This window comes from Phyllostomus hastatus, unplaced genomic scaffold, assembly GCF_019186645.2.
Source record: "Phyllostomus hastatus isolate PE091 unplaced genomic scaffold, TTU_PhHast_1.1 phas_scaffold_1674, whole genome shotgun sequence".
Lineage (NCBI taxonomy): Eukaryota > Metazoa > Chordata > Mammalia > Chiroptera > Phyllostomidae > Phyllostomus > Phyllostomus hastatus.
Window position 1 is genome coordinate 23833202 of NW_025334011.1, and position 27345 is coordinate 23860546.

At 43.1% G+C, this 27345-nt stretch overlaps 1 protein-coding gene across 3 annotated transcripts in view; it reads right to left on the minus strand.

Annotated features, from left to right (window-relative positions):
- NMT2 (N-myristoyltransferase 2) overlaps window positions 1-20400 on the minus strand; it is a 69179-nt gene extending 48779 nt beyond the window's left edge. For 2 of the 3 annotated variants that reach the window (XM_045858241.1, XM_045858239.1), the window contains exon 1: window positions 20221-20400. In XM_045858241.1, coding sequence (XP_045714197.1) covers window positions 20221-20330 — 110 coding nt within the window. In that variant the 5' untranslated portion in view covers window positions 20331-20400. The remainder of the gene's footprint in view (window positions 1-20220) is intronic. The other variant, XM_045858240.1, reaches the window with a different exon arrangement.
- Window positions 20401-27345: the final 6945 nt, after the last annotated feature.

Genomic DNA, 27345 nt, shown 5'->3' on the forward strand with positions numbered 1-27345 from the left:
CAGGGACCGAACCCGCAACCCAGGCACATGTGCTGACTGGGACTCAAACCTGAGACCTTTTGGTTTGTGGAATGACACCCAACTAACTGAGCCACACAGGCCAGGGCTCGGGTCTGTATTGCCCAAAGACAGATATAATAAGAGAGGCAAATATGCCTACTTCGTAGATGCAATTACCTAGTGAGGTTCTCTTTTTGCCTGACCCTGCTCTACGTCCAAGCACTTTCGAAACATCTAAAAATTCTTTGATACTTCTCCTAAGAAGAGGTGGGGTCCCTCCCCCTCCCCTTAAATCTGGGCAGGGTTGTCACTCTGCTCTTAACACAGAAGAAATGACACTATGTGACTTCTGCAGGTAGGTCACAAAACACAGTTTCTACCTGGCTACTTTGGGATGTTCACCCTTGGGGCAACCTGGAGCCACGTGAGAGGTCTGACTGCCCCAACCACCAGGCTGACAGTGCCGCTGAGCATCCAGGCAGCAGCTGGCACCAGCTAGCAGCCGTGGGAGGGAGGACTCTTGGATGATCAGCTTGGTCAGTCTGCGGAAGACTCCCCAAGGCAATGTCTGACTGCACCTGCACAAGAGGCCCCAAGTGAGAAACTGCCTTTTCCAGCATGCTTACCCACAAAATCCACAAGTATGATAAAAAAATGTTTTAAGTCACCAGATTGGTAATACAAACCAGAACAGAAATTTAGAACCTGAAAATCAAGCACTGCTCTAACAAAACCCTGAAACACAAGGCATCGGCACCAAGACCAGGTGGAAAGACCCTGAGGAGACTGTTGGCAGAAGTCTGATGGCCTTGAGGAGGCTACTGGAGAGGGCTTGAAGAAAATACAGAAAATATTTCATTTCATGATTATTTCAATGATTTCTTCATTTTCAAATAAAGAAAACTTTGAGGAAAAATGACCCTTGTTATGCAGTAGAGGAGCATTTATAAAACCAGTGCCAGCAATAATGTGGAAAATAGAAGATGTTCCTAACGAACTTGACCTAACTAAAGAGATTTCTGGGCAGAGGGCTGAAAGTGCTGACTTGCTGACCATTCCAGACAAAAAGCCTTGTAGGTTCCTGAGGGAAGTGCCTTGTGCATCCTCTCTGAACAACATGCTTCCAAGAATCTGTGTGTCACGGCAGCTTCACCAGGAGCTCAAGGAAGAGAAAAACCTATCCGGAAGAGATCTGTGGGTAACTTGCGTTTAATGGACTGATTAAAAATGGAATCATAAAAAGCTCATGACATTTTTTAAAGAGTTACTTTGGCTTGGAAAACAGAGAGCAGAAGAAAATGAAGAGGACTTCGGACCCTCCGTCTTTTACAAAGCAGGAAGCAGACAGAGGGGGCCACTCAGATGCAAAGTCAGTTCTCTTTTGGAAGATGTCTTAAAGGGCACAACCAAGAACCCAGAGGACAGCGGTCTGAGCCAGGGAGAACAGCTCCCAGAGAACGGGGCTGAGTTTGAGCCAAGGAACCAGCAGCACATTACTAAATAGATTTCAGAGCTGCTACGAACCAGACCGGGGTGTGCTCCCTATTTTCCCCTTTTGGAATAGTGGCTCTACTACCTCTGTCCACCACTTCAGGATGGGCGTGTGGAGAGCAGAACACGTATCTGCTCAGTTCCCAGGTACTCAAATCGACTACGAGGGGTGCCTCACCCACACCTGGACTTGGTTTAGATGACGAGATCCTCTACTTGAAGCCTGAGCCTAATTAATACACAGGCTAAAACACAATATGATTTTGGAGAGGGCCTTAGGGAGGGTAAATGTATGCTGCATGTAGGGGAATGTAAATAATTTTCAGCCAGAAGGACTTTTCAACATGTCCTCAAAATTTTTATTGGATCCTACCCAATGAAAAATGGAACTTAGACCCCTCCCTTTGAAAGTGACTCACAGGGAATCATTCACAATAAATGTGTCAATACATGACTTCTGAGTGTAGGTGAAAAAAGGCCACGAAGCTCCTACCCACTTCTCATGAAATCAAGTTCTTTCCATCAGAGGACCTTGAGATCTGCCACGCTGGTGAGACCACAGGCAACCATGCTGGGTGAGAAACCAGCAGGTCTCTGGCCAGCCCCGTGAGGGAGCCAACGCGGAGGCCCGGGCCAGTGCAGCCCTTGGCTGACTGCAGCCCTGGCCAAAATCTAACTGCCACCTCAAGAGAAACCCCCAGTGAGAACTCCCTCGAACTGTGCCCTTTCCAAATTCCTAACCCACAGGATGTGTGAGTATAATAAACCACTTGTTGGTTTGTTATACAGCAATAGTGACTGGAGCATAAAGATCCAACAGTGAACAAACTGAAGTCCCATCCTGTGAGACATACATTCTTAGGCAACAGACGACGCACAAAGGGGAGGCTTTCGGGGAGTGACCTCGACAGGGCCTGCAAGTGTGCAGCCTAGTGGCTGGCTGGCGTGGAGTTAGTCTTTCAATCAATACTGACAATTGCTATTATTCCACACTTAAACACATTGTTTCCCCTGCTAGGACACCTTTCTACCCATCATTTCCTGGCAAATTGCTTGTCACTCAAAATGCAGGCCCGAAACCACCTCTTCCAAGAAACCTTGCTTCTTCCCTAATCTGAATCAGATGCCCCCTAGCTCAATGAGCCCCCTGCCATCTGAGCACCATTCCATCCGGCACACTCTACACCTGGTGTTCTCATCTGCTCTTCCCACTAGAATATGTGCTCCTTCAGAACAGAGTCTCTCATTTCTCTATAAAATGTGTGAATAAGAGAAAATATATATATTGCTCTCTTTCCCCCATTCCTGGCACAGAGCTCCTAAAACCCTTGTCATTTCCTGGGTGAAAAGGAGTGTCTTTTGTTCTACTAAAGTGACCTGGTGGCTTCCTGGATGGGAGCCAATCACTAGAAAGACCAAGCACCCTGATTAGAAGCTTGGTATTTTCAGCCCCACCCTTCCATTCTCCAGAGAGAGGAGAGGGGCTACAAATGGGATTAGTGATCAGTCAAGCCCACTCGTGAAGCCTCCATAAAAGTCCCGACAGTGTAGGGCCAGGGAGCTTCTGGGCGGGCAAACACATGGAGGTGTGGGATGGTGCAGCACCTGCTGAGGGCACAGGGGAAGGATGTGGGTTCCGCAGCCCTCCCACGTGCCTTGCCCTACACGCCCCTTCCATCTGGGTGTTCATCTGTATTATAATGAACTGGTTAACAGTAAGTAAATGACCTTCCTGAATTCTGTGAATTTAAATTAACCAAACCTGAGGAGCTGGTCAGTCAGAAGCACAGGTGACCACCTGGACTTGGGATTGTCATTTGAAGTAAGGAAGTGGCAGTCATGCAAAACTGCAAAATTTAGCTAAATTGCGGGACACCCAGCTGGTGTAGGAACCCCCACACCACACACACACACACACACTGGTGTCAGAAGTGCTGTGTGCGTGTGACAGTAGCATGACAGCAAAAGAGAAGCAAGGAGGCAAACTGGGTTTTCCCCACTCAGATGTGCGGTAAACATCATTCTTGCTCACCAGTATGTTGAATTCCCTCTCCTGCAGGCAACTGAGAGTATGTTGCATACACTTCCCACCCCTTGAGATGAGGCACAGGTGAGCAGTTTGCTTAGCTGATGGAAGATAAGTCATTCAAAGACTTTTCAGGCTTTGTTCCCTCAATGTTCCAAAGGCTGGCACCTTGTAAAGTGTTGCTCCCATATGAAAGCGTGGAGAGCCTTTCCAGGGGTGTCCAACCCATGGCCCACGACCCAGATGCAGCCCAAGATGGCTATGAGTGTGGCTCAATACAAAATCATAAATTTACTTAAAACCCTTTTTTGGCTCATCAGTTTTCATTAGTGTTTGTGTATTTAATGTGTGGCCCAAGACAACTCTTCTTCCAGTGTGGCCCAGAGACACCAAAAGGTCGAACACCCCTGCTAGAGTTCTCTCTGCTGAATGCCTCTTCCAGCCAAGTCCTGCACAGCCTTGTCAAGATGATGGCAATGGGGCTGATGGCGTGTGCTTTAGCCTAAGCCCGAGTCCCTCAGAGGATCAGAGGCCCCCGCCTGCACACATGTAGGGGAGGTGGCAGACAAACCTTTGCTGACTTATGCAACAGAACTGTAGTGCCGTTTTTATCACATCATAACTTAAGAGTATCTTAACTGATACAAAGTGCTACTAGCCTCATCACCCACACTCTCTTTCTGTCAGTTATCCGTGTATTAAAAATCATACTCTTTTTAAATTTAAAATGGATAATGTGTTCCTCTACAAGGCCAAAATATGAAAGGTATGTTCAATATTGAGAAAAACTGTTTAAGAGGCAACTGCTTGGGCTACAGCTTCATATTTCCCTGTTTCAAGTCCTACAATAGAAAGTGCTCATTTTTGGAGACAGATTGAGACCCTGCCAAATGGCACCCTAGTGGTCTAAAAATAGTAATGTATTCCCACCTCAAAATGAGCAGTTTATTTTCTTCAGTAGAATCAAATCTGTATTATTGTGATGTTTATATTTAAAATCATCTGGTGGCTAAGGACTCCCATAAATATCTGACTAGAAATTGGGCTAAACAAACATATCACAGCCAGATACTGGAGCTCAAAATACACCACGGGTAAGTACGTCAAAATCTCTGATTTGGGAGTTTGAATATTTCAGGCGTTGCTCCCTCAATGTTCCCATAGCTGGCACCTTGTAAAGCAGTGAACTTGCTGTATTGTGAGTACATGATTTATGTATGCATGTGTTAGTGGGGGGATGGAGTTACAAAAGAAAGCTGTTTATATCTGTCTCCCTAAGGTCTCTAATGCTTCTATGCCCAAAACATGTAGATTTTTTATAACAAAGGCTTGTTGAATGAATGAGTGATTAATTCTGGCTCTTGAGTTGGCTCTAATTACATATTGTCAGGTGGTAAAATACCTCAGAAGGCTAAAATTCTCCCTATCTGGACAGTAAAGTCAAAGGCAGATGTATTCACTGAGCATCTACTATGTGCTTGGCACTGTGTCGAGGGGACGGTGGTAACTGAGATCATCCAGAACACGGCCTTGGCTTCACAACCCAGAGAGTTATCCCTCTCCTGCCTCATCCTTTCACTACTGCTGGTTATGGCTCTTATAGAAGTCACTAGGAGCCCAGGATCTCACAGCTTTTCTGTCCAATACACCCAGTTAAAAGTATCTCCACATTTGCAAGAAGCTTTCATCCAGACGGATACAGGCTGAGAAGTGATGGCTGGCACGGGTGCCTATCCAGCTGGATGAACATAGCTACACCAATGAAGAATCCAGACATGTTTGTCCTGCATGTGAGTTAATTTTTCCTAAAACAAATAAATTAAACTCGTGGAAACTGGTATGGATATAGAGACAAAAGATAAAAATAGCAGACAATCTCATCAAAGATTTCTTAAATCTGTTTACATTACCTGTTCTATAACTTATAGGACACTTGTAAAAAGAAGTTTTCTGTTAAGGTACATTTTGGTAGCTAATTAATAGTATGTACCAATGGTATTGTTAAAATTGTGCTGTTATTTTGATATAATTAAGAAACTAGAATCATTTTTGTTAACTCTAGTTTGTCAAAGTTTTATTTTTCCCTCTCAAATATAAATTGACAGGGACCAGCAGAAATTGGCACTAAATTAGCCATTCCCTGCTCTAAACTCCCAGATGTATCTGGTGGTATTTATACAGTGATGAGAAGCAGAGCTGCCCAACCCTTAAGTTAGAGCTACTTTCCATTCCCCAGAAGCTTCAAGGAGAAAGAATTTGAGAATGAGAGCTGACAGACCCACCAACCACCTCACACTCATTAGGATAACTATAGTCAAAAAAGGTAATTTTTTGTTGTTGGCGAAGATGTGGTGGGAATATAAAATGGGGCAAGCAAGAGCTTTCGACAAACAGTCTGGCAGTTCCTCAACATGCTAAACAGAGTTACAACATGACCCAGCAATTTCACAGCCAGGAATATATAGCCAAGAGAAATGAACATATATCCACACAAAAATCTGTACACGCATATTCAAAGCAGCACAGACAAAAAGTGGAAAACACCCAAATGTCCATCAACTGATGAATAAAGAAAATATGGTATATCCACACAATGGAATATCACTGAGCAAAAAAATGAAGTATGACACATGCTACAACGTGGATGAACCTTGAAAACATTATGCTAAGTGAAAGAAGCTAATCATGAAGGACACACAGGATATGCTTTCATTTATATAAAAATTCCAGACTAGGCAAATATACAGAAATAGAAAATAGATTGGCAGTTGCCGAGGGCTGAGAGGATGAGGGGGGTTGGACGGTGTCAGCTAAGGGATGCAGGGTTTCTTCTGGGGACAATGCAGATGTTCCAAAGTTGGCTGTGGTGATGGCTGCACACTCAGTAAATATACTAAACACCAATGAAGTATAGAGTATGTGAATTATACATCAACAAAGCTGTTTTAAAAATTGGGAAATGAAATTCTTGTCTCTGGGGGTGGTAAGATATTGCTAAGGCCTCAGGACAATAAAAGAAAATACCTGCTTGTGAAGATTCTTTTTGGAAATCCAATGAAGAAAAACTGACTCAGATACCCAGTACTTAAGGCTGGTTACTGAATTACAGAAGTTTAGCCATGGATATTATGCAGACTTTTATAGATTTCTATTGGCACTTTAAGAACAGGCATTCCATTTCCCATTTCCCCAAGAATTCATATGAAAGATACACAATGAAAGCCTTTGAATTTTGCTACCCCAGAAAGGACAGATACTGTCTGTGTCTAGAGAGAATCTCTGGCATATTCAAACCCCAAGAGTAAACCAATAAACTCCTTAGCCATGCAGATGTCAAATATTCAATAAGCACATCCAGCAAATCCCTTCAAAGATGTATTCAAGGATTCCACAGAGAGGGCTTAATGGAATGAACAAAAAACACATCATTTTACAATGAAGTGTAAACATGTCAGAGTTGCTCCATGAGAAACAAGAGAGGCAGAAACTATTGGCTGACCCCCCAAATCCATCTCCCCCACTCTCCCCCTAGCTCACAGTGAGATAGCACTTCCCAGCACCTCACACTGAGGTATGGCCATGTGACTGAGTTCTGGCCTGTGGGACAGGAGTAAAAGTGACATCTGCCCCTTGGCTGGCCCAGAGACCCTCCTGGGCATGCTCCTCCGCACACACTCCTTCCCCATGCAGACTTGACGCAAGTGCAGGGTGAGGCACTAGAGGAGAGCACAGCCACACGATGGGGAAAGCTAGACTCTGACAGAATGAAGGGAAGTCCCCAGGCCAACCCTCTGAACACCTGGCCCAGGGCTGTCCCGTGAATAAGAAGAAAACGCTATTGTGCAGAGCAATTACACATTGGGGTCTCCGTGCTGTAGTGGCTTAGTCTATCATAACTAATACATTAATTTTAAGGGTGACATGCCTACTCAATTTATGGCAATGTGAATGCCAAAGGTAAGAAACAAGTTTAGATTTGATAGGATTCCACCAGGGAGATCACTGAGCTCCTCCCCACAAGAACCATTAGTAGTCTGATGTTATATTTTACAATCCCCCTCCTTGATTTCTAGTTTCCTGCATAGAATATGGTGGGATTATAGGTAATTTCAATCTTCACTGTATTTTCATGCATTTTCTAAATTGTCTACGATGATCACAACCCTTTTGCAACTAAAACATTATTAAAATACAACTGAGTTCAGGAAGAAATAAACAGATCAGGGAAACAGCACACATGGCCCAGTAACAGCCCATGGTATATGGGGACTCGAGATTTGATAACAATTGCATCATAAATCGGTGGTGAAAAATGAACTTTTCAATAAATAGTATCAGAAAAACTGACTTCCTATATGGAGGAAAATTTAATCAGTTTGCTACTTCCCATGAGTGACAAAAACAAATTCCAAAGGAGTTACAAACCCAAACTTGGAAAACAAAACCTTAAGACTGGAGACAGTGCTTTTAGTTGGTTCAGTTAACATCGATCCAGTGCCTAGAACAGGGTCTGGCATATAGTAGACGGTGAAGTCAATATCTGTTGACTGGGTAACTGAAAGAATAAGAAAATAACTTCATAATGTCAGTGAAGGAAAGAACTGCTTAACCAAGGACCCAGGGTATAAACCAACAGCTAAAAGGGGATAGCCCAACTACATCAAAGTTAAGCATTTTGTGGCAGTGATTATAAACCAAATTTTAAAGCTACAGAATGAGGCAAGATTTTTTAAAAACATATGATAAAATGTTACTAGTCAGAACATACAAGAAGCTCTTTCCCCTTCTCATTCTGTCTCCAGTACAGCACAGAGAAGCAGCATGATATCCTCACCAGGACTGCAGGTGTTAGCTGGAGCCTGGCCACTTGGTTCTGAATCCTGGCTCTGCTGCTTCCTCCTAGCTGTGTGACTTAGAGCCTATTATTTAACCTATATGTGCCTCTGTTTCCATACCTGTAAAAGGATGATGTTTTCAATAAACAGTGTTATAAAAATGGTGAGGATGACTTAATATATCAGTATTAGTAGTTGGCACATAGAAATCACACAATAAATGTTACATATTATTATAAATAATCTGTTCTATTTTTCTTCATATAACTTATAGTTAGCTAAAATGTACTATTTATTCATTTGTCTTCCTCTAACTAGAATGTAAGATCCATAAAACAGCATTTTCCATTGTATTCTCAGCACTTAAAACAGGGTCTAACATATAAAAAGTCCTCAATAGATATTTGCTGGATGAATGAGAAATCAATGTAAAAATCAATAAGAAGGCAAGAGACTGACAGAAGAATGGGCTGAGGATATGAATAAGCAACTCGCAACAGAGGAAACTAACAGCCAACGAATTATGAAAAGATGCTCGACCTCACCAGCAGTAAGAAAAATGAAAATATCTCACATTCTACTTTTCATCCACTTATTTGCCAAACATTGTGAAGTCTAATGCTATAAGAAAAATGTGAGGAAAGGGAACATTCATATATTGCTGGTGAAATGTAAGCTGATGTAACCACTTTGGACAATAAGCTGGCGCTGCCACCATCACCAGCATCATCACTGTCATGGTCACAGCAGCTAACATTTAGCACACGATGTGTCAGGCACTGTACTGAGCACCTTACAGACATCGACTTTGTAAATTGTCACAACTTTGTGTGGTACGTCCTCTGTTATGATCATTTCTATTTCATAGAAGAGGAAACTGAAATATAGAGAGGTTAATAAGTAACTTGTGAAGGTCACATGGCAAATGATGGCAAAGCCAGGACTCGATCCAGCTGACCTGGCTTCAGAATCCATGTAATTCCTACACTCTACTATTGTTTATACATTTTCACTGGCTGAACATCTTGTTATTATCAGCAGATATTTATTAGCAATTTTTAGGTCTTCTTTTATGAACTGTCTATCTAGGATCACTGATAAATTTGTACTAGCCTACTTGTGTTGTACTGAATCGTAACAGATCTTTATTCCTGTGTGTGTGTGTGTGTGTGTGTGTGTGTGTGTGTGTGTGTTCGGAAAACCAAGTTACTTTACTAGAGGGAAAGGCACTACAAGGGAGAAAACATGAGAAGGTTTTGGTGCAGTTAATGGAAAACAGCCGAGGTAACTCAAAGGCACACCACACTGCCCTGATGATGGAAGAGAATTCACACACAGCTATGGAAGTCAGCCAAGGCAGAGTCAAATTCTCCCATGTACTAGCCACAAGCCTGTCCTCATGCTGGGTCAGGGCACCCATCTTACACAAGTTGATCATGTGGCCACCCAGTTCAATAATGGATTCCGCCTGTAGTGCAGGTTCTTGAAGACATTACATGAGTGAGATGAGTGAGTCTGTTTCTTGTCAGAGGCTCATCTATGCAATTTCAGTAACAGCTTCTTCAGCCTTCTTCTCCCCAAGGGTAATGCACAGCCCAGAGCAAGAAGCAAACCTTCCACCTGCCAGCATCTGGCTTCAGAATGGCCAGAGCTAAAGACTTCAACTGTCTCATTGGTTAGGTAGCTTCATCTCCTTCTCAACGAGTCCTTCTCCCCTTGGGATTGATGTAGAAAAACATCTGTCAGAGTCTCTTCAAAGCCCCACCATCTGTGGTCAAAGCAGAAAGGCCTAAAGAAGGCCTTGGAAGGCTCAGAGCTCAAAGCTCCCCCAAAGCTTATGGCCAGTGAGGGGCGGAACTCAATAATGACCTTTATCATTACAAAGATCAACCAAGGTGGTAGGTGGCTGCAGCTAGTGAGTCTGAAGCATTGGGCAGAGGTCACAGTGGGCCCAGCCAACCACTGCTGTGTTTACACAGGTGTCAGCAGCAGGGGGTGACTGCTTCGGGGCAGTGGCTTAACCAGAAGCCCTGGGTGCAACACAGGCCTGGCTGGCGCAGAACCCCGATGACACCCTGGGCTAGCTTCTGCTCTGTGCTTTGTTAACTAATCCCCCTCTCTGAGAGACGGAGTTGTTTCCAAATTTTCAATTCTTTCCATTCTTACCATCATCCTATGTGGGAACATATGTTGTATCTCATTAGACTTCTCTTTCCATAATTATTATATTACCAGCAAACAAATTTCGTACCCCCACCCCAAAAAACCCAATTCTAAAGAGTTAACATTTAAGTCATAATAAAATTTAATCAAGATTCACTGGCCAGAAACTAGTCTAATGTGAAGTTTAGTTCGTGAAGACCTGTCTTTGCAGATTGTCCAAGATCAAAATAAAGTAGGACACTTAAATGCTAAAATGATGTTTTATATATCTTTTAGATCATTACATATCATTGAAAGACTGAATACAAATTATTCAGCTATTTAACACATAAATTTCTTAAAGGCTTACTTCTTTGCCTCTTAGGTAAACTGTTCCTAAAAATGAAATGATGAACAGGAAAGTAGAAAAATCAGTTTAAAAAAAAAAGCTTGAAGAAGCTGGCAGTGTGTATCCTCCATGGTAGTCCAAATTAGTGAAAAATCACCCTATTTCCTACACCTTCAATCCCCCGTGCTCACAAGTTTTTTTTCTGATAGAATAGCTAACATACACTAGCTCCCACTTATATGACCTTTGTCATTTCTGGGCCTTTCAGAGTTTATGAAGAGAAGATAATAAGTCACAAAAATCTTTTTCTGGCTGAGATTCATTTCAGTAGTGTTAGTATTTTATATTCAATAATATTAATTTGTGTCAGCAAAGTTAATAATTTCCTGTGCTTTTCAAATTATACTTCTATTTCTAAATTCCCTTGCATATCTAATTTTAATTCCTTCCTCTTTTCTACATCCCAATGCTGATCATGGACCTAGTCAATTCTTTCATTAAAGGAATGTTCCATATTAGATTAAAATTCTTGTCGTTACAGAGTGTGGCAAACAATTACGATTTCCGCCCCCCAGAAAAATCTTGTGAGGGAGTGGGGCCAAGCTATGGATGGTAGTGGAAAACTGCCGTCTGAGGCGGTCCCGCCCGTGAGGAGGAGCAGTGAAGCTGCGACAGGGATGAGATGAGGGTCAGTCCTAACCTGGAACAGACCCCGGCACATGCAGGCTAAGGGATTCCAGGGACAGATGGCTCAGGGGCAGAGAATGACTAGAACAGAGAAAACAGGATAGTGCCATTGAGTAGAAGGGCTGAGAGATAAGTCTGTGACATGTGACCAAAAACAAAGGCCAGAAATGAGATGGAAAACAGGACTTCCATGGGCAAAGTGAAGGGTCACAGGCAAAGGTGAGGCTCTGCAAAGGGCACTTCTCACCAGCAATCTCAAAGATACACGTGATGTTCTCAAACACAGAAGAAAACTATCTCCCAAATCCAGAAGAGAGCTAAAGGTCATGATCTGCTTTGGGACAGTAGAGGAAAGAGACAAGGACAGAAACATCCCAGAGCTCAGAGAAAAGGAACTGATAGTACCTACAAGGACAGCTTAAAGTTGGGACAAGCCAGGGGAGAAGGCAGGAATGGGGTCTCTTTTGCCAACACTTACCTTTTCCCTCTTACCCTCAGGCTGTGGCAGCAGAGAAGTAACCCACGAAGAGCAATGGGGCATGGTGGGAGCAGGAGGCACAAGGTGTACGGTCCACCCACAGGCCTGTCGTACTGATTGTTCAGCCCAATTTCTTCCTGGCCTCTGTTATCCCCGAGGGTAGGGACCAGGCCCAGGACAAAGTATGTACTTGTTAAATCATAAAACTTTGAGAGACAAACTCTTCAATTCACCGCTGAAGACACACTTTCCCAGACAGGTTAAGTGACTATTCTAAAATCAAACTGAAGGTTAGTGACAGAGGTTCCTGCCTCCTGGATTAATGCTTATTTCAACACACCACACTGCCTCCCTAAAACTTATTAGCTGAAAAAGGTTTTAAAATATTAAGAAATATTCTGAAATAAAAAAATACTCTGGAGAAGTGTTACACATTCAAGGATACTAATTTCAGCACTGTTAGTGCAAAATACTGGAAATAACCTCATGATCTATCAACAGAGCAAATTAAAAATAATGATACAACCATTCAACATCAAAACATACATCCTTTTAAAAGATGAGGTTTATCTATGTGGTTTGATATATATAGTGACTTCCAATGTATACTGTTAAGTGGAAAACTGAAGAGCAGCAATGGAACAGCATGCTACCATTTGCAGGGAATGCACGTGCAAGCACAAGCATGTGCACACACGGGTACAGACCACCACCAGAAGGACAGCCAGAAACTGGCAAGAGTAGCTGCTTATGGGAGGGAAGCTCAGTGCTGAAAGAATGAGACTTACTTTGCACTGGATACTCTTTTGTGCCTTTTAAATTTTGTACCATAGGCTCAAACTACCTATTCAAAATACTGAATAATTAAAAAATTAAGGCATCTATAAAGCCAAAGCTAATGTACAGATGTAATATTAGTTAGCATACAGGTTGGGCTGTGTTGGGTGGAGTCCCAAAATCACTGTAGCATCTGACACAGGGGCTCAATTTCAATTCTATTTCATGGGAAAGTCTCAGCTTCCCTCAATGGGCAGGTCAGGGGTAGGGATTCAACAGGAAGAAGATGGGCAGGCTGCTCCCTTTACTTTGCTCTCAGCCACCAGGATGTCTGCTTCTCACCACATGTACACTCCAGCCAGTGGGAAGGAGGAGAAAGACAGCCCATGTTCCAGGAAAAAAACGGGGTTGCTTTGGAGAAGGGGCCCAACAATAGTGGCCTAAGCAAATGATGATCCTCTCTATAGAGCCACAAGATGAACTGGCCAGCAATTTCACATGATCAGGAGAGGGCTTTCCAATGCCTTGGAAAGAAGTTCAAGGTATAGACTAATAGGAACTTCCAGGACAATAGATATGGCCTTTCTCCATTTTTGTAAACACATGTGAATAGGAAAATGTACAACTGAACATATACCACAGCACGGCTTTTTCCTTGATGATAGTCTAACATTTTATATTAATAATGGTATGCTTTTGCAAAAATAACTTTTTTAAAAAACTTCATTTGGAAAAACAAAACTCTGCTTTCACTGGCTCTTTCTTCAGGTTCTATAAAATGTTAATAAGTACCCAGAGGGTGGTTAAGAACAAGTATTACTGCTACCCTCCCTACAGCCCCCAAAAAACCAAATGAAGAAACTATAGGAAATTATCATATTAACTGAATCACAATCTTTCTCTAGGAAAGTACTACCTGAGCTTGAACACTGAGTGAACACAGTGGTGGGAATAAAGGGGCCCATCCGTGGTGTGTGTACTAAACCAGTAACAGAAGCACAACGTGCTAACAAAACAGAAACTATTGAAGCTAAAATCCCAAGTCAGTAAGGGACATCCACCAGATCACTTTTGCACTGGATTTCCTCCTGCGGCTGGGAGAGCATAACATGTCACTAACTTACAGGGGCTCAAAGCAGCCACAAAAGCACTCTGTAATACTGTAATAAATAATACTGTAATACAGGTGGGTATGTGAAATATCAGGGGTATCACTTTGTAAAGTATATGATTGTCTAACCACTATGCTGTACACCCGAAACTAATATAAGTAATATTGAATGGCAGCTGTAATTGAAAAATATAATTTAAAAAGAAAAAACACTGTCCACCCATCTCAGGAGCCAAACAGGCAGGGCAGGAGAGCTGGTCCCTGCTTGCTGCCAGGTTTCCTCGTCATCCAGAGATGCTCACATCACATTCCACAGCCCACCTGCTGCCTCTTAGAGGAAACTGACTCTGTGGAGGCCTGACTGACTACAGGGCAGAGGGTAGGGTTGTGGGGGCACCTGGAAGATGCTAATATATCTGAGGCTACACTGGGGCAGCTACTGAATGAACCTTACAGAAAGGAGATGAGACAGCTGTGAAAGAAAAATAAAAGAAAAAAGATCTCACTGCAATTGTAGTGATGCCATAATTAAAAGCAATCCTTTAACCCTGACTAGGTGGCTCCACTGATTGGAGCATCATCCCTGTGCACCAAAAGGTTGAGGGTTCGATCCCTGGTCGGCACATTCCTATAGGAGGCAACCAATCGACGCCTCTCTGTCTCTCTAAAAATCAGTGAACATATCCCTCAGGTGAGGAATAAAAAAATAAATAATCCTTTCAGAGACTTGAAGAGACCCTTTAAAGGGTTCTCTGTAATCAAACTGCAATATATTTTTAAACAAATAAATGCTTTCAATTTTTAAAAAATTCAATGACATTAGTATAACCATTACACTGGTGGATTTTGCCTCCAGAGGCACTCAGGTTGGTAATCTAGGAGTTATGGAAAGATAACCTTCACACATTATCAAACAAATTGCTCTATTTTGTTTATTTATGGTCCATGAGACCATGAAGTTTACTGAAAAGGCAAGAGTTCACAGTCAGTGAGAGGCCCAAGACCTTGGTTTGAATTTGAGATGTGGCCTGCATAAATTATTTAGCCTCAGTTTCCTCATCTGTTGTAATGATGCAATAAGAAAAACTGTATATACAAAGCAGGAGGCACCAACCTGTACTTCAAAAAATTAGCTGCTATTTTACCATGGTGGGTCCTATACAGCATAGACACCCACCACCACAAACTCTACAGTCCAAGTCCATTTAACTAGAATTGGAAAAAGAAATCCTTCATATGTTAATATTTCTAATGCCCATAGGGAACATTTTTTAAATTAGAAGTTAATTTGTCAACAGGGACTAAGAACACCTGGGATACCTTCAATAAACCTTTATGAAGCTACCAATGTGTGCAATGTATTGGATTGGCCAAAAAGTCAATATGTTGTGTTTTTTTTTTCATAAAAATAAAAAAAGGACACAGTTTTTATTTTCACTAGTAACTTTATTGATGTGGCTATTTTGAGTATGCTGGCTATGTCCCTGTATTGGTTTCTAGTGGGTAAAGGCCAGAGGTGCTGCTAAGCATCTTCTAGTGCATAAGACAGCCCCACAGCAAAGAATTATTCTGCCAAAATGTCAATAGTACCAAGAAACTCCACAAACCACTTCTGACACATTCACAGAACCTTCTCCATACACTGCACAAATCTTTCTTTTGCATTTCAGTTGTGTTTCTACCTTTCTTGAAATAACAAAACATAAAATGCCAAAAACGTGTATTTTTCCTGTCTTCAATATTAAAATGGCTGCACAAAAATTCACCAATTTTGATTTTTTTAAAAAATGCACGATGAAACGATAGCTATCACAGTATAATCTAACAAAATTGTTTCAAATGAACTTAAAGATAACTAAGCACTAATAGAGCCATAGTACAGAAGAACTAAACAAACTTTCTGGCCAACCTAATAGCACCAGCTATTGCAAGCATGGGAGACTGCGAGTGCTGTCTCCATGCTCATAGTCTACCTGCAGGCAGACAGGTAGACAAAGACTCATGTACTGAAGGTGTCAAACTCATTTACTATCTCCTTCTGTGATAAATACTTTGACTGCAGACTTCAGTAAAGGTGTGGCCCTAAATGGCCTTTGCAAAGGTGTACCATGTGATAATCCCCTCCCTCCACCTTCCCACCTTCTCCCACAGCTGAATGGACCAAGCCTTGCTGTCCAGAAACCAATGAGATCCTTTCTGCAGAATGTGAACCAAAATACAGAGTCTTCATGCAGTTAGTAGCTAACTAATGGAAGGAAGAAGGCTAGAGAGATAGGTAGACCCTGAATTCGTGAACTGCTGATCCTCAATTTTAATTCTAATATAGTTCTGCCATACTTTATTTTGAGGTAACCTACTGCATGTTTAAAATAAAACCTTCCTTAATTTGAGTCAGTTTGTAGATGATGTTACACACACACCTTCAACAATGGACATAAAGAACTCTGTTGCCCACTTACCAGCCATGTGACCCTGGACAAGTCACTTATCTCTATGAGTCACAGATTTTTTGCAGTAAAACGATGATCTGCCTGAGAAGATGAGTGGGGAGATGGGGGCAGGGGAATGTGACTGGTGGAAAGGTGCCATGTGAAGGATACATTCAATAAAGGCTAGAGGGCCTTTGGTGATAATGACCATGGAAGGCTTCATAAAAGAAAGGACAGTGGAACTGGACCCTGAATTTGGTGAAGAGGTGGAGTTCTCACAGCCAATCTCAACAATGCACAGAAGTAACAACATACTGCACAGAGTCACTTCAATTTTTTGGAGAAAAGAGCAGTGTTTTGGACAATTAAGAGACTACTCTCAGAAGGAGAGAGGACTCCCAAGGACAACTACAGGAAATGATACAACAAAGGAACATGGGCAGTAATAAATCCCTTTGGTGAACAATGATGTCTGGTATTGAACTTGAAGTTTTCTGCCCTATGCTATAATCAAACACTCCCTCATTATTTACAAAACCATCAGAAAATGATGTGCACAAGCAAATGCTTTATATTAGTGGTTCTAGAGGTGAATCACAGCTAACTGCATTAGCCAGGGTCAAGTGTTTGAGGGGAAATACTAAAGGGGTCCAAAACATTAGGAGCTAGTGATGGGGGAGCTGGCAGCAGCCTGGATGTGCCAGAGGACCATGAAAATCCCAGTCCCCAAGAAATCCTCAACCATATGCATGACCCCAGCCATTCTGTTGATCTATTAAAGAAAAGAATTATCCCAGAAGGTAAAAGGATGTGGAAACCCTTGGGTTATAGAAAGACAGAGAGAAAATCCTAGAGGCTTCTAGATTAAAAACATGTCCAAACAAAAAAAGAATAAGGTTTCCCACAGAAGAAATGGAAGCAGATTGGCAAAGAAACAACATCTGTGCCACTAAAGCTAGAAGATAATAAAAACAATTTTATGGAGATTGAAGGAAAATGATTATCATAGAATTACATGCATACCAGACTGTGGCTTACTCATGAGAGCAAATGAAAGGCATCTTCAAACATATAAGAATTCAGAAAAAATAAGATATAAAGAGAGTGAGATGCAAGTATTTTATCATACATAAACTACTACTTTCAATTAACATAAATCATATTTCATTCATGGACTTCCAGTATTACCCACAAAATGAAATAATCTTTTTAGTTCATAAAGAAAATTCTATGAAAATGAAAGAAAAGCATATACAGGAATATTTGCACTGGGAGCAAAATAATCTAATGTGGTAGTTTCCTTTTATCTGAGGCTCTCGTTTTGACTTGATATGTCTGAAACAACTAGGAAATACATTATACTCGATTGTGGGGGTAAATTAATTGTTTCGGGCCACAAGGATGCTATTTAGTAAATTACTGCTTTGTGCACTGACCCATTCCTAGTTGTCTCAGTGATAATTCACCTTTAAAAGGTAAAGCATTTACCTATACATTCCACCAAAGGCTTTTTGTCATTTAATTTAAATTGGCAGAGAATGAAGAAGCTAAGTGTAAAAATGGAGAGTTAATTTTCTTAATTTAAATTTTTTTTCCTTAATCTTCACCCAAGGATATGTCTTTTATTGATTTTACAGAGAGTGGAAGGGAAAGAGAGAATGACAGATAGAGAAACATTGATCAGTTGCCTCCCACACACACCCTGACCAGGGATGCAACCCACAACTTAGTTATGTGTCCTGATCAGGATGGAACCACAAACTTTTGGTGTATGGGACGACACTCCAACCAACCTAGCCACCTGGCCACGGCAGGAGGGTCAAATTTTCACATTACACACATGAGCTGCTTAAGAAAAAAAAATCTAGGTTTATACTGATCCATTAATGCACGAACCAAAAAACCCATAAGTACTATCCCAAATTTGGCAGACATTATCTGAATTTAAACCCAAAAAAAGCAGTCCAACAAGCAAAGCAACTTGAATTTTTACTACTCTCTCTGTATCTTAAGAGGTTTCAAAAAAATCCATGATATCAATCTCTCCCCCTAGGAGCTATGTTATCTGCTCTGGGTTAAGACATTTCAGTCTACTGGGCATTCTTAAATTTTTAGTGAGCATGTTATCATATATTTAATGTGCTGATGTACAAAACTAAAAACTGAAGAGGGCGTGGAGATGACTTTGGGTGCTAATCTGGGAACTTCACACAGCCTATAGCAAGGTAGCTAGGGACAGGCCCAGATCAATGGCAAAGAGATGAATAATTCTTTGTACTGTGGGCATTCTTAACTGTGTAAACAAAGAAGAACGAATCAAATCTTCAAAAGAACAAAGCAAAACAGACAGAAATTACGGGGGAGAAAGGAAAGTCCTAGGTTTTCTCTAGAAAGATAATGGACAGGCAGTGAAGTTTTGGGGTAATCTATCACATTTGGATCTGAGCCCATTTCCGGCTATTGCTATTGTTTCAAAAACATATCTACCATAAGGCAAATTTCTATCACTGCATAAACAAAACTCAGTCTCAAGATTTCTGTAGAATTTCCTTGACTTGAATTATAACACTGGGTATTGACAGCTGCCACTGAAATATTCACTGCAAAAATAATTTCTTTAAAAAGTGACTCACAAATAGGATATACATTTACTCAGCTTCTCTTTTTCTTGATCTTTTAATATTTTATAACACATTGAAGCTCAGTAAAAGTTCCTTCCTTAAATAAATCTTCCAGCAGACGTTAAATAGAATATAAATGATTTACACTTCAAATCACCAGTCATTTACAGAATCCTCTGCATGAACTGAATAAATAAGCCATCTGTGACTAAGGCCTCCCGTATCATGGTTTTTAAGCTGACCCAGTTCTTCATCAATCACCAGGGTTTGCAAAATCTCACTTCTAAGGGGCATCATGAGATACCCTGTGCCTGCACATAGTTTGAATCCAACAGGGAAAAGGGTAATGTGAACACCACCTTGAAGGGCGCCAGCCTTTATTTAAAATAACCCCCGCATCCCCTGCCACTAAAAAGAGAACTTCTATAGCACCCTTAACCGGAAGCAATCTTTTCTCCAACGGAGAGCAAGTGAAGTCTGCGGGGGAGAAAAAGGAGCTCGTGAAAAGCCAGGAGAAAGCCTATCAGGTGTGAAAACGCACTGCGTGCCATTTGGCCTTGAAGATCAAAAGCCGGCCCTATAAGCTGCGTCTGGTCAGGGCTGCGCGAGCGGACCCCCAACCCGCAGTAAACCAGGGGATGGGACCTACTCTTAAGAGCTTTGCAGACATGCTCTGCGGACGCCCTCGGCGAGGCTACCCTGCGCGTTGTCAAGGGCGGCCGGGCCGGGACCCCCTAGGCGCCCCCAGTCCGATTGGGCTCCGGGCGGGGGCCACGACGCGGGTAACTCAACTTTCCGCAGTTCCCGGTCCACAGGAGCAGAGGCAAATCTAAACCACTCCCCTGCCAGTAGCTTCCCTTTTTTTCTGGTGGTGGCGGTAGCTGGAGGAGGGGTGGGAGGGTTTGGAGGTACTTCAGGAGAGGACGACAAGGAGCGAAGAGAGGACGAGGACTCCCCACAAGCCCGGCAGCCATAAAGGGAAGGGGACCGCGCCTCCCCTCGGTCCCACCGAGTCACACTCGGGCCGGGCCGGGGGCGGGAATAGGCGAGGTCCGGCGGGCCGCAGGGCAGGTGACAGCGGTGTCGCGAGTCCCCGCACTGGGGCCTCCGGCCTCCCCGCCCACCACGGGGCCTCGCCGCCTAGGCGCCACTGAGCCCGCCTGCCGCGCGACCCGACCCACGCGGGGACCCCCGCCCCCTCGGAGCGGCCGCCGGGCGCCTCCCGAACCCCGCGACCCGCGTCCGAGCGGAGCCCGAGGTGCTCGTGCACCTACCCCTTGGCGTGCTCGGTCTCCTCCTCATTGTCCCCGTCTATCCCGCAAGTGTCCTGGTCGTCCAGCTCCAGGCTCTGCTGGCTGGCCGCAGACTCGCTGTCCTCCGCCATCGCGGCGGCGCGGGCTGCGGAGGCGGCACTGGGGCCGCGGCGGCTACGGCGGCGCGAGCAGCTCCCTCTAGTGCCTCCCACCGTCTTTTCAGAGCCCGAGTCTTCGGCTCCCGTCAGGCCTGAGCCCGCCCACCGCGCCGGGGGCGGGGCTGGGGCTCCGCGCGCAGCTTGCCGCGAAGGGTAAAGGGGCTGGAAGGGGCGATGTGGGGGAGACCAGCGAGCTGCGGCTGAAAGCTGTAGGACGGGCGCCAGGGGCGAGCCCTGGAACCCAAGACTGTCCGGTCGGTGTCTCAGCCTTGGGCCTGTCTCCGAGTGCCGCAACCTGAATGCAGATGTCAGATCCTGCAGTCTTCATTTTTGGATCACAGGTCACACGATTTCACATCTCTACAGGTCAGCGAACGCTTTTCACCATTACAGAGAATTTTGACTCAGGAGCTGACGTGGTAGGGACAGAGATTTTTAGAAGCCATCCCCACCCCATCCCCCATGTACATTTTTTAAAAATTCCATTGTATGTCTATAGGTAAATTTCCAATACAGTAGCAAATCAAAGTCAAAGTCAAAACAGGGCTTTCAGCCTTTCCTTCTCCTCATTCCAGCCAGGCTCACAGCCCTGAACTCTTTACAGAAAAACTCTGGAGCTGCCCGTTTTCCCTGTGAAACAGGTAGAATAAAATGTTCCCCCAAACTGCCAAATTGCTCCATCGAGTTAAGCCCTGCCAGAAAGATGGCAGTTATCAATAGGTAGTTACAAAACAATGGTCCAGAAATTACCCTGCATTCTTTCAAGTTTGTTTTTCATATCTAAAGCCAAGCCATCAATCACGAGGTCCAGCTCAATACCTGATGGGGCAAGTGCTTTCCTGCATGCCATAATAAGAGCTCCACAATCTCAGAGTGCTTAGCTTTGCTGACATATGGGGACATGTGTTCCAAAGAAGGAAAAGCCTACTAAGCTACTGCCTGATGGGTTAACCCCAGCGACTTTCTTGTGCACAAGCCATAAACACCCTTAAGCCCCACATTTGGGACCCTATCTCAGTGTTCTCTCCCTCTGCAGAGCCTCACTAAATCTACTTTTGCTTTTATCAGTGTTCCTAGTCTAAATTCTTTTACACCAGGAGACAAGAACCCAAACTTGTTGGTAACAGTTGGATACCACAGACTGTTGGCTCAGACCTCTCCGGGTGGGGCAGGGGCAAGGAACGGTGATGTTGTCCATGATACTGAGGAATTATGCTAGAGGATTGGACAGTTTCAGGCAGACCAATTGGGCTTCCCCAAGTCTAGGTCATGACCTAGACCTCCAAGAAAAACTCAGTGCTTTCTAGGTTGAAATGATCTCTTTCTGTAAATGTGGGTGGCAAAGGAGGTGTTCCATGGATTGCCACATAAAAGGCAGGTGAAATTCAGACTCCTATTTGCTGTTGCTCTCCGTACACAGAAGCCTTTCCTTTCCTTTGCTGGTGTTCAAGGTCTCGCCAGGCCATGGAAGATTTTACAGAGACAGTGGAAAGATAGTTACCAGAAAGTACTCAGTGAGGGAAATAAGACTTTTAAAAACCACCTGAAATTTTTTTTGCATAGGGTATTGGGAGCATTTTGTGGCTTTTCCCCCCAGAATGGGGTCTATACCTTTAAAATGCAATGAGAGAAGCATCTAAAGACAAAAATTACGGAATGGTTTCAAGGTCCACCAGCCTTTTATGACAGACTGTTGTTCCGTAAGAAGTGCAAAATGGGTCAAGACACGAAGGAAATTCAACACTGCCTTTCAAAATCGCTACTGTTTCTGAGGTAGTAAGTCCCAGGTAGCCTCTGCCTTCAAACTTTAGGATAAAGGCAAATACAGATTAATGAGTTCCCTGCACTCACCCCTGTAAACATGAAGAGTTGGGTAACAAACTGGGTTGGGTAACCAGTGGGTTCCTGACAAAGTCTATTAGATCAGTCACTATAGCCTATCAGAAGTGGTCATTAGAAGATTTCTAAAACTAGAAAGCAAAGGAAACTCAGCAGGCATATTTATTTGAATTTTTAAGAAGCTTTAACTAAGAACCTCTCAAAAACAATAAGAAAAAAATAATCCCAGGAAAATAAAATCAGACCATCAAAAACAATGGCAAACAGGGGCCATCTCTTCCCCAGGATGAAAAGGAGTTGGCTGAGATGCCTGCTCCATATCGGATTGAGGTATTATATAATAGAAATGTTTGTCATTGTCAGTCATTTGAAGGCGGTCAAAGTTGGCAGACGCCCTGGAAATGACCTTAAATCCTATTGTCATGTATAGAAACCCACTCTGCTTCTAAAAATGTTTGTGTCTGGTTTAATTCCAGCGTGTGGGGGATTGGAACCAAGCAGCATCTGCTGGAATCTCAGATCCAGGATTTACTTGGGGAGAGGGAGTGCTGTAGAGGGGCTATCAGGGCACTAAAAGAGGTGCTTGGGAATTTCCTGTCTGCCTGACTCATCTGCTGTTACAGATACAAGACCATAGTTGCATAATTGGTCTTGTTTTATTTAAACTATTATAATTTTATCTTTCTAAAAAAGTTATAGTAGTATACACATAACATAAAATTTACCATCTTAACCATTTCTAAACGTGTAGTTCAATAGTGTTAAGTATATTCACATTGTCGTGTAAGCAGTCTTTAGACCTTTTCATCTTGCAAAACTGAAACTATTCAGGTTCAACATATTCCCCTTTCCCCTTCCCCTCAGCCCCAGGCAACCACATTATACTTTCTATCCCTGTAAATCTGACCACTCTAGGTACTTTATACAAATGCATAGTAGTCATACAGTACTTCTTCTTTGTGAAATGGCTTATTTCACTCAGCATAACATCCTCAAGGTTCATGTATGTTGTAGCATGTGTCAGAATTTCCTTCTCTTTTAAGGCTGAATAATATCCCATTGTATGTATGTATGTATATACTACATTTTCCTTATCCATTTATCCAACAATGGACATTGGGTTGCGTCCACATCTTGGCAGCTGTGAATAATTCTGCCATGACCATGGGTGTATAAATATCTGTTTGCAACCCTGCTTTCAATAATTTGGGGTCCATACACAGAAATTGAATTGCTGTGTCATGCAGTAGCTCTATTTTTAATACTTTGAGGAAACACCATGCTGTTTTCCATAGCAGCTTCACCATGTTACACTCCCATCAACAGTGTGCAAGGTGGGGGTGGTGAACCACACCTTTAATAACGAGGAGTAAATATGCCTGCTCATTGCTCCAAAGAGAGACACCATCTCTCTCCCAAGGCTATTTGCTATATAATTATCCTTGTAAACATTGTCCAGAACAAAGAACAGTCAAGTGTCCTGCTTTCGAGATGTGGAGAAATATGTTTGACCCTTGGAGAATTGTCTCTGAACAGTATGCCTTATCTCCTCAATTCCCTTACAGTCTTCTTGAAGTCAGCAATCATGTCATACTAGTTCTATAATCCACATCTCTAGTAAGTTGATAGTGGTTCCCAAAAGATATGTCTGTGTTCTCTCCCCCTGTAAATGTGCCCTTGTTCGGAGAAAGGATCTTTGAGGTTGTAATTAACTTAAGGATCTCAAGATGAGATCACTTGATGAGATCCTGGATTCCTCAGGTGAGCCCTAAATCCAACAACAGATCCTTCTAAGAGAAAAGCAAAGGGAAATTAGAGAGACAAAAGAGGAGGGCAGTAATTATTTGGGAGTGCTACTCCTTTTGATGGGCTTCAGAAAAGAAAAATTAAAAATGCAACTGTTGATCCTCACCCCTTCTATGGTTGAAAAGCCATTGTCAGAAACATAAATAATAAATCCAGTGAGGTATAGGGACTTGGTAGACACTTCCATGATGAGAGTTGAGGGGTGTCGCACATATACCACAGTGGGCAGGCAGCTGGGGTAAGCAGCGGAAGAGTACTGGACTGCACGGTAGAATGCCAGGGGCATTTCAGGCTCAACCCCTACTAGCTATGTGACCTTTGGAAGTCTCTAAACCCTGTAGAGCACGGGTGGCAAACACAAGGCCCCTGGGCCGTCCACCTTGTTTTATCCGGCTTGGCAGCGCCAAGCTCTCACTTGCCTGTTAAGGAGTAATTATATTTATACAGTCCTAAAATTATATTTGGCCCTTTGAAGGCAACTGTGAGGCTGATGTGGCCCCCGGTGAAAATGAGTTTGACACCCCTGCTGTAGAGTGTCAGTTATCTTACCTATAAAATGGGACATTATTATCTACCTTACCTGTACCACCTTGTTACTCTAAGGCTCCTCAGCTAGTTATATAAGAAGCGGTGCAAAAGGAAGTACTTCAGAGATTGTCAAGCACAACACAGATGAATATGTGGCAGGAGATAGAATAGGAATCCCTGAGACACTGCGGCTGTCATCAGTCAGTATCCTGATTTCCAAGATTCACCTTGTCACCCCTGATAATAATTATCATTGTAGTTCCCTGCCTGAGTGGGCCATCAAGGAGGATTGTAGGAAATCACATGTATAGAAGCTTAAGTAAAAACCCTATAAAACCTGTGACCCCTCAATAGAAGGGAGCCATTCCCTGGCCAGAGAGGGCCTGCTCCCATTTCTTGGGAAGCGTTTTCCTTAATAAATGTCCCGCTTGCTTTGTTTTACAATATCTGTGTGCTCAGTCCAATTCTTTGTTCACAACCACCAAGAGCCTGGTGCTATATCCAGCTGCAACATACAGAATTCACACAGGCTGGGCATGATGTCAAGCATGGCAGCACTTACCTTCCAGGGAAATACTCTGTTTGTCACTGTCCATTGTTGTTGTTTTTAAGCCCTGTCGAAGTTTACACATTCAAGTAGTCCAGTTTAGTGTGACAGATATGACATCACAGCATTGCTGGTATGTTTTCCAGAGGAGGTAGGCTTTGAGATGAATTTGGAATAAAATAAAGACTTCTTGGATCTTGGGTAGAGAGCAGGATTGTCTGATGACATGTCAGAGGAGAAATAAGAAAATCGAACATCTTTTGCATAATTGGCAGGGAAAGGATCTGTGAGTGCAAATGCAAGGTGATGTAATTAGGATAATTTGATAAAGAGTCTCAAAATCAAATGTGAATAAATTGGATCCACTGAAGAAGCATCCACCAATTATGTTGTCAAGAATGCAGGTGGGAGAAATGAATTTAACTACAGTGTCTGCATGCAAAACTGCCATTTAGTGTGATTTATTTCATATGAGAAATGACCTCAGACTATCCCAGAGATTTACAGGGAGGAAAAAAAAAACAAGACAAACACACACACACACAAATTTTAAAAACAAGAAAAATCCCCTAACATTCAGCAATGAACCAATTTGCAGGAAGGAACGGGAGATTGTTCAGAGGTTCCATGCCTGAGGGAGCGTGGCAACGGTAATCAGATGATCTGGGGACATGTGTTGTGTGCTTAAATGTAGTTACCAAGCTTTCTTATAAATACAATGAGGTATAATTGCATTTTAAATTAATTCCTATCATGCCAGCCTTTCAGTTATTTATGTTCATTTTTATTTTGCATGTCAAATAGATTTTTTAAAATATATAATACAATTCAAGAGGATGTGTTCGAGGTAGGCACTGTTTTATTAACAAGTATATATTGTGTATTTTCTCTGTAGATGATGATGATGAAACAAATGTGTATTTACTACATGTCAGATGTCGAAGTAAAGACTTTCAAATATATTCTATCATATTAATCTCTACAACAGCTCTGTGATGTAGGTATTATTCTCATTTTCCGTTTTGGAATCTGAGCCTCAGAGAGGTTATGTAACTTATCCAAAACAGCGTCTTAGCAAACCCTTACAGCACTGTGGTGCTGTGGGGCAATTGCCTGCTTTCTTGTTGGAGCAGACGCTTGTCTACACAATGTGCCACTTTGTGCTTGTCATCAGAACCCACCATCCTTGTCAACATTGCAGATGCCAGCTACTCAGTCTAGTTGCCTCTCTCCCACTCAGAGGTGGCACTTAGATCCTGTTTGGTTAATGACACATAAAGATGCCTCCTGGGGGCCACTGGGGGAATTTTAAGCCACCTGGCAGAGGGAAAATATAGATCCTCTGAGCTATAGGACTGTCTCTTGTTGGCTTCTTTGGGGGGAGAAAAAGAATCTCCTAGTGTTTCTGTGCCTTGTGCCTGGATAACATCTTACTTGCAGCTGACAGCATGCCATCAACAGAGGCAAGGCAGGCTTGCCTGGGTGCCTGAGTTCTCACCACCCGCTTGGAGGGGGAAGTCTCTCCCAGGGAGACCAGGGCAGCCTGCCTACAGCTACAGGCCATCAAGCCACCCTGCATGAAAGCATGACCCAAAAGAGAGTTTGAAGACCAAATTAGGTTCCCCTTTTTGGGAATTTGAACTGAAGATACAGGGAGATGGTTGTTCATTTGGCACAGGAGGGAGTAATAAAAGCAAAACAAAAATGGAAAGCACATAGGCTAAGAGAAAAGCTGAGTCATGTCAAGGCAGAGCAGTTCACTCCAGTGAATACCATTCATAAACTACTAATGCTCAGGGGAGGGCAGGCAACCAAAGGGGAGACAGTGGGGGCCAGTTACCCCTGTTCACTCTATGTTCTATGATGCTATGGCCAGTGCACCCCCAGGACTAGGACTCAGGAAACAGAGCAGCCTTGGCCTTCTGCTCCATCATCAGTACCATGCTGTTTCTTTGGCGAATCTCCAAACACACCAGCATGTTCTTAATTTGCTTCAGACTTCCTTGTCATTCATTGTCCCAATCAGCCCCAAACCTGTACACCAGTTGCTGTCAATGTCTTGGACCCAGAGCAGCCACCCAGTTCAGCTGTCTCTGTGAGGCCTGGCTGTAAGGCCTATTCTTTCTGGTTTCTTGTTTGCTTCACTGTTCCAAGTAGTGATAGGGGAAATCCCACCCCCAGCCCGATGTAGGCTGAGACACGTCCTGCACACAAAACAGCCTGCCTACCACAGCTCATCAGCCTCTTCTACTAAACCCCGATTTCCTT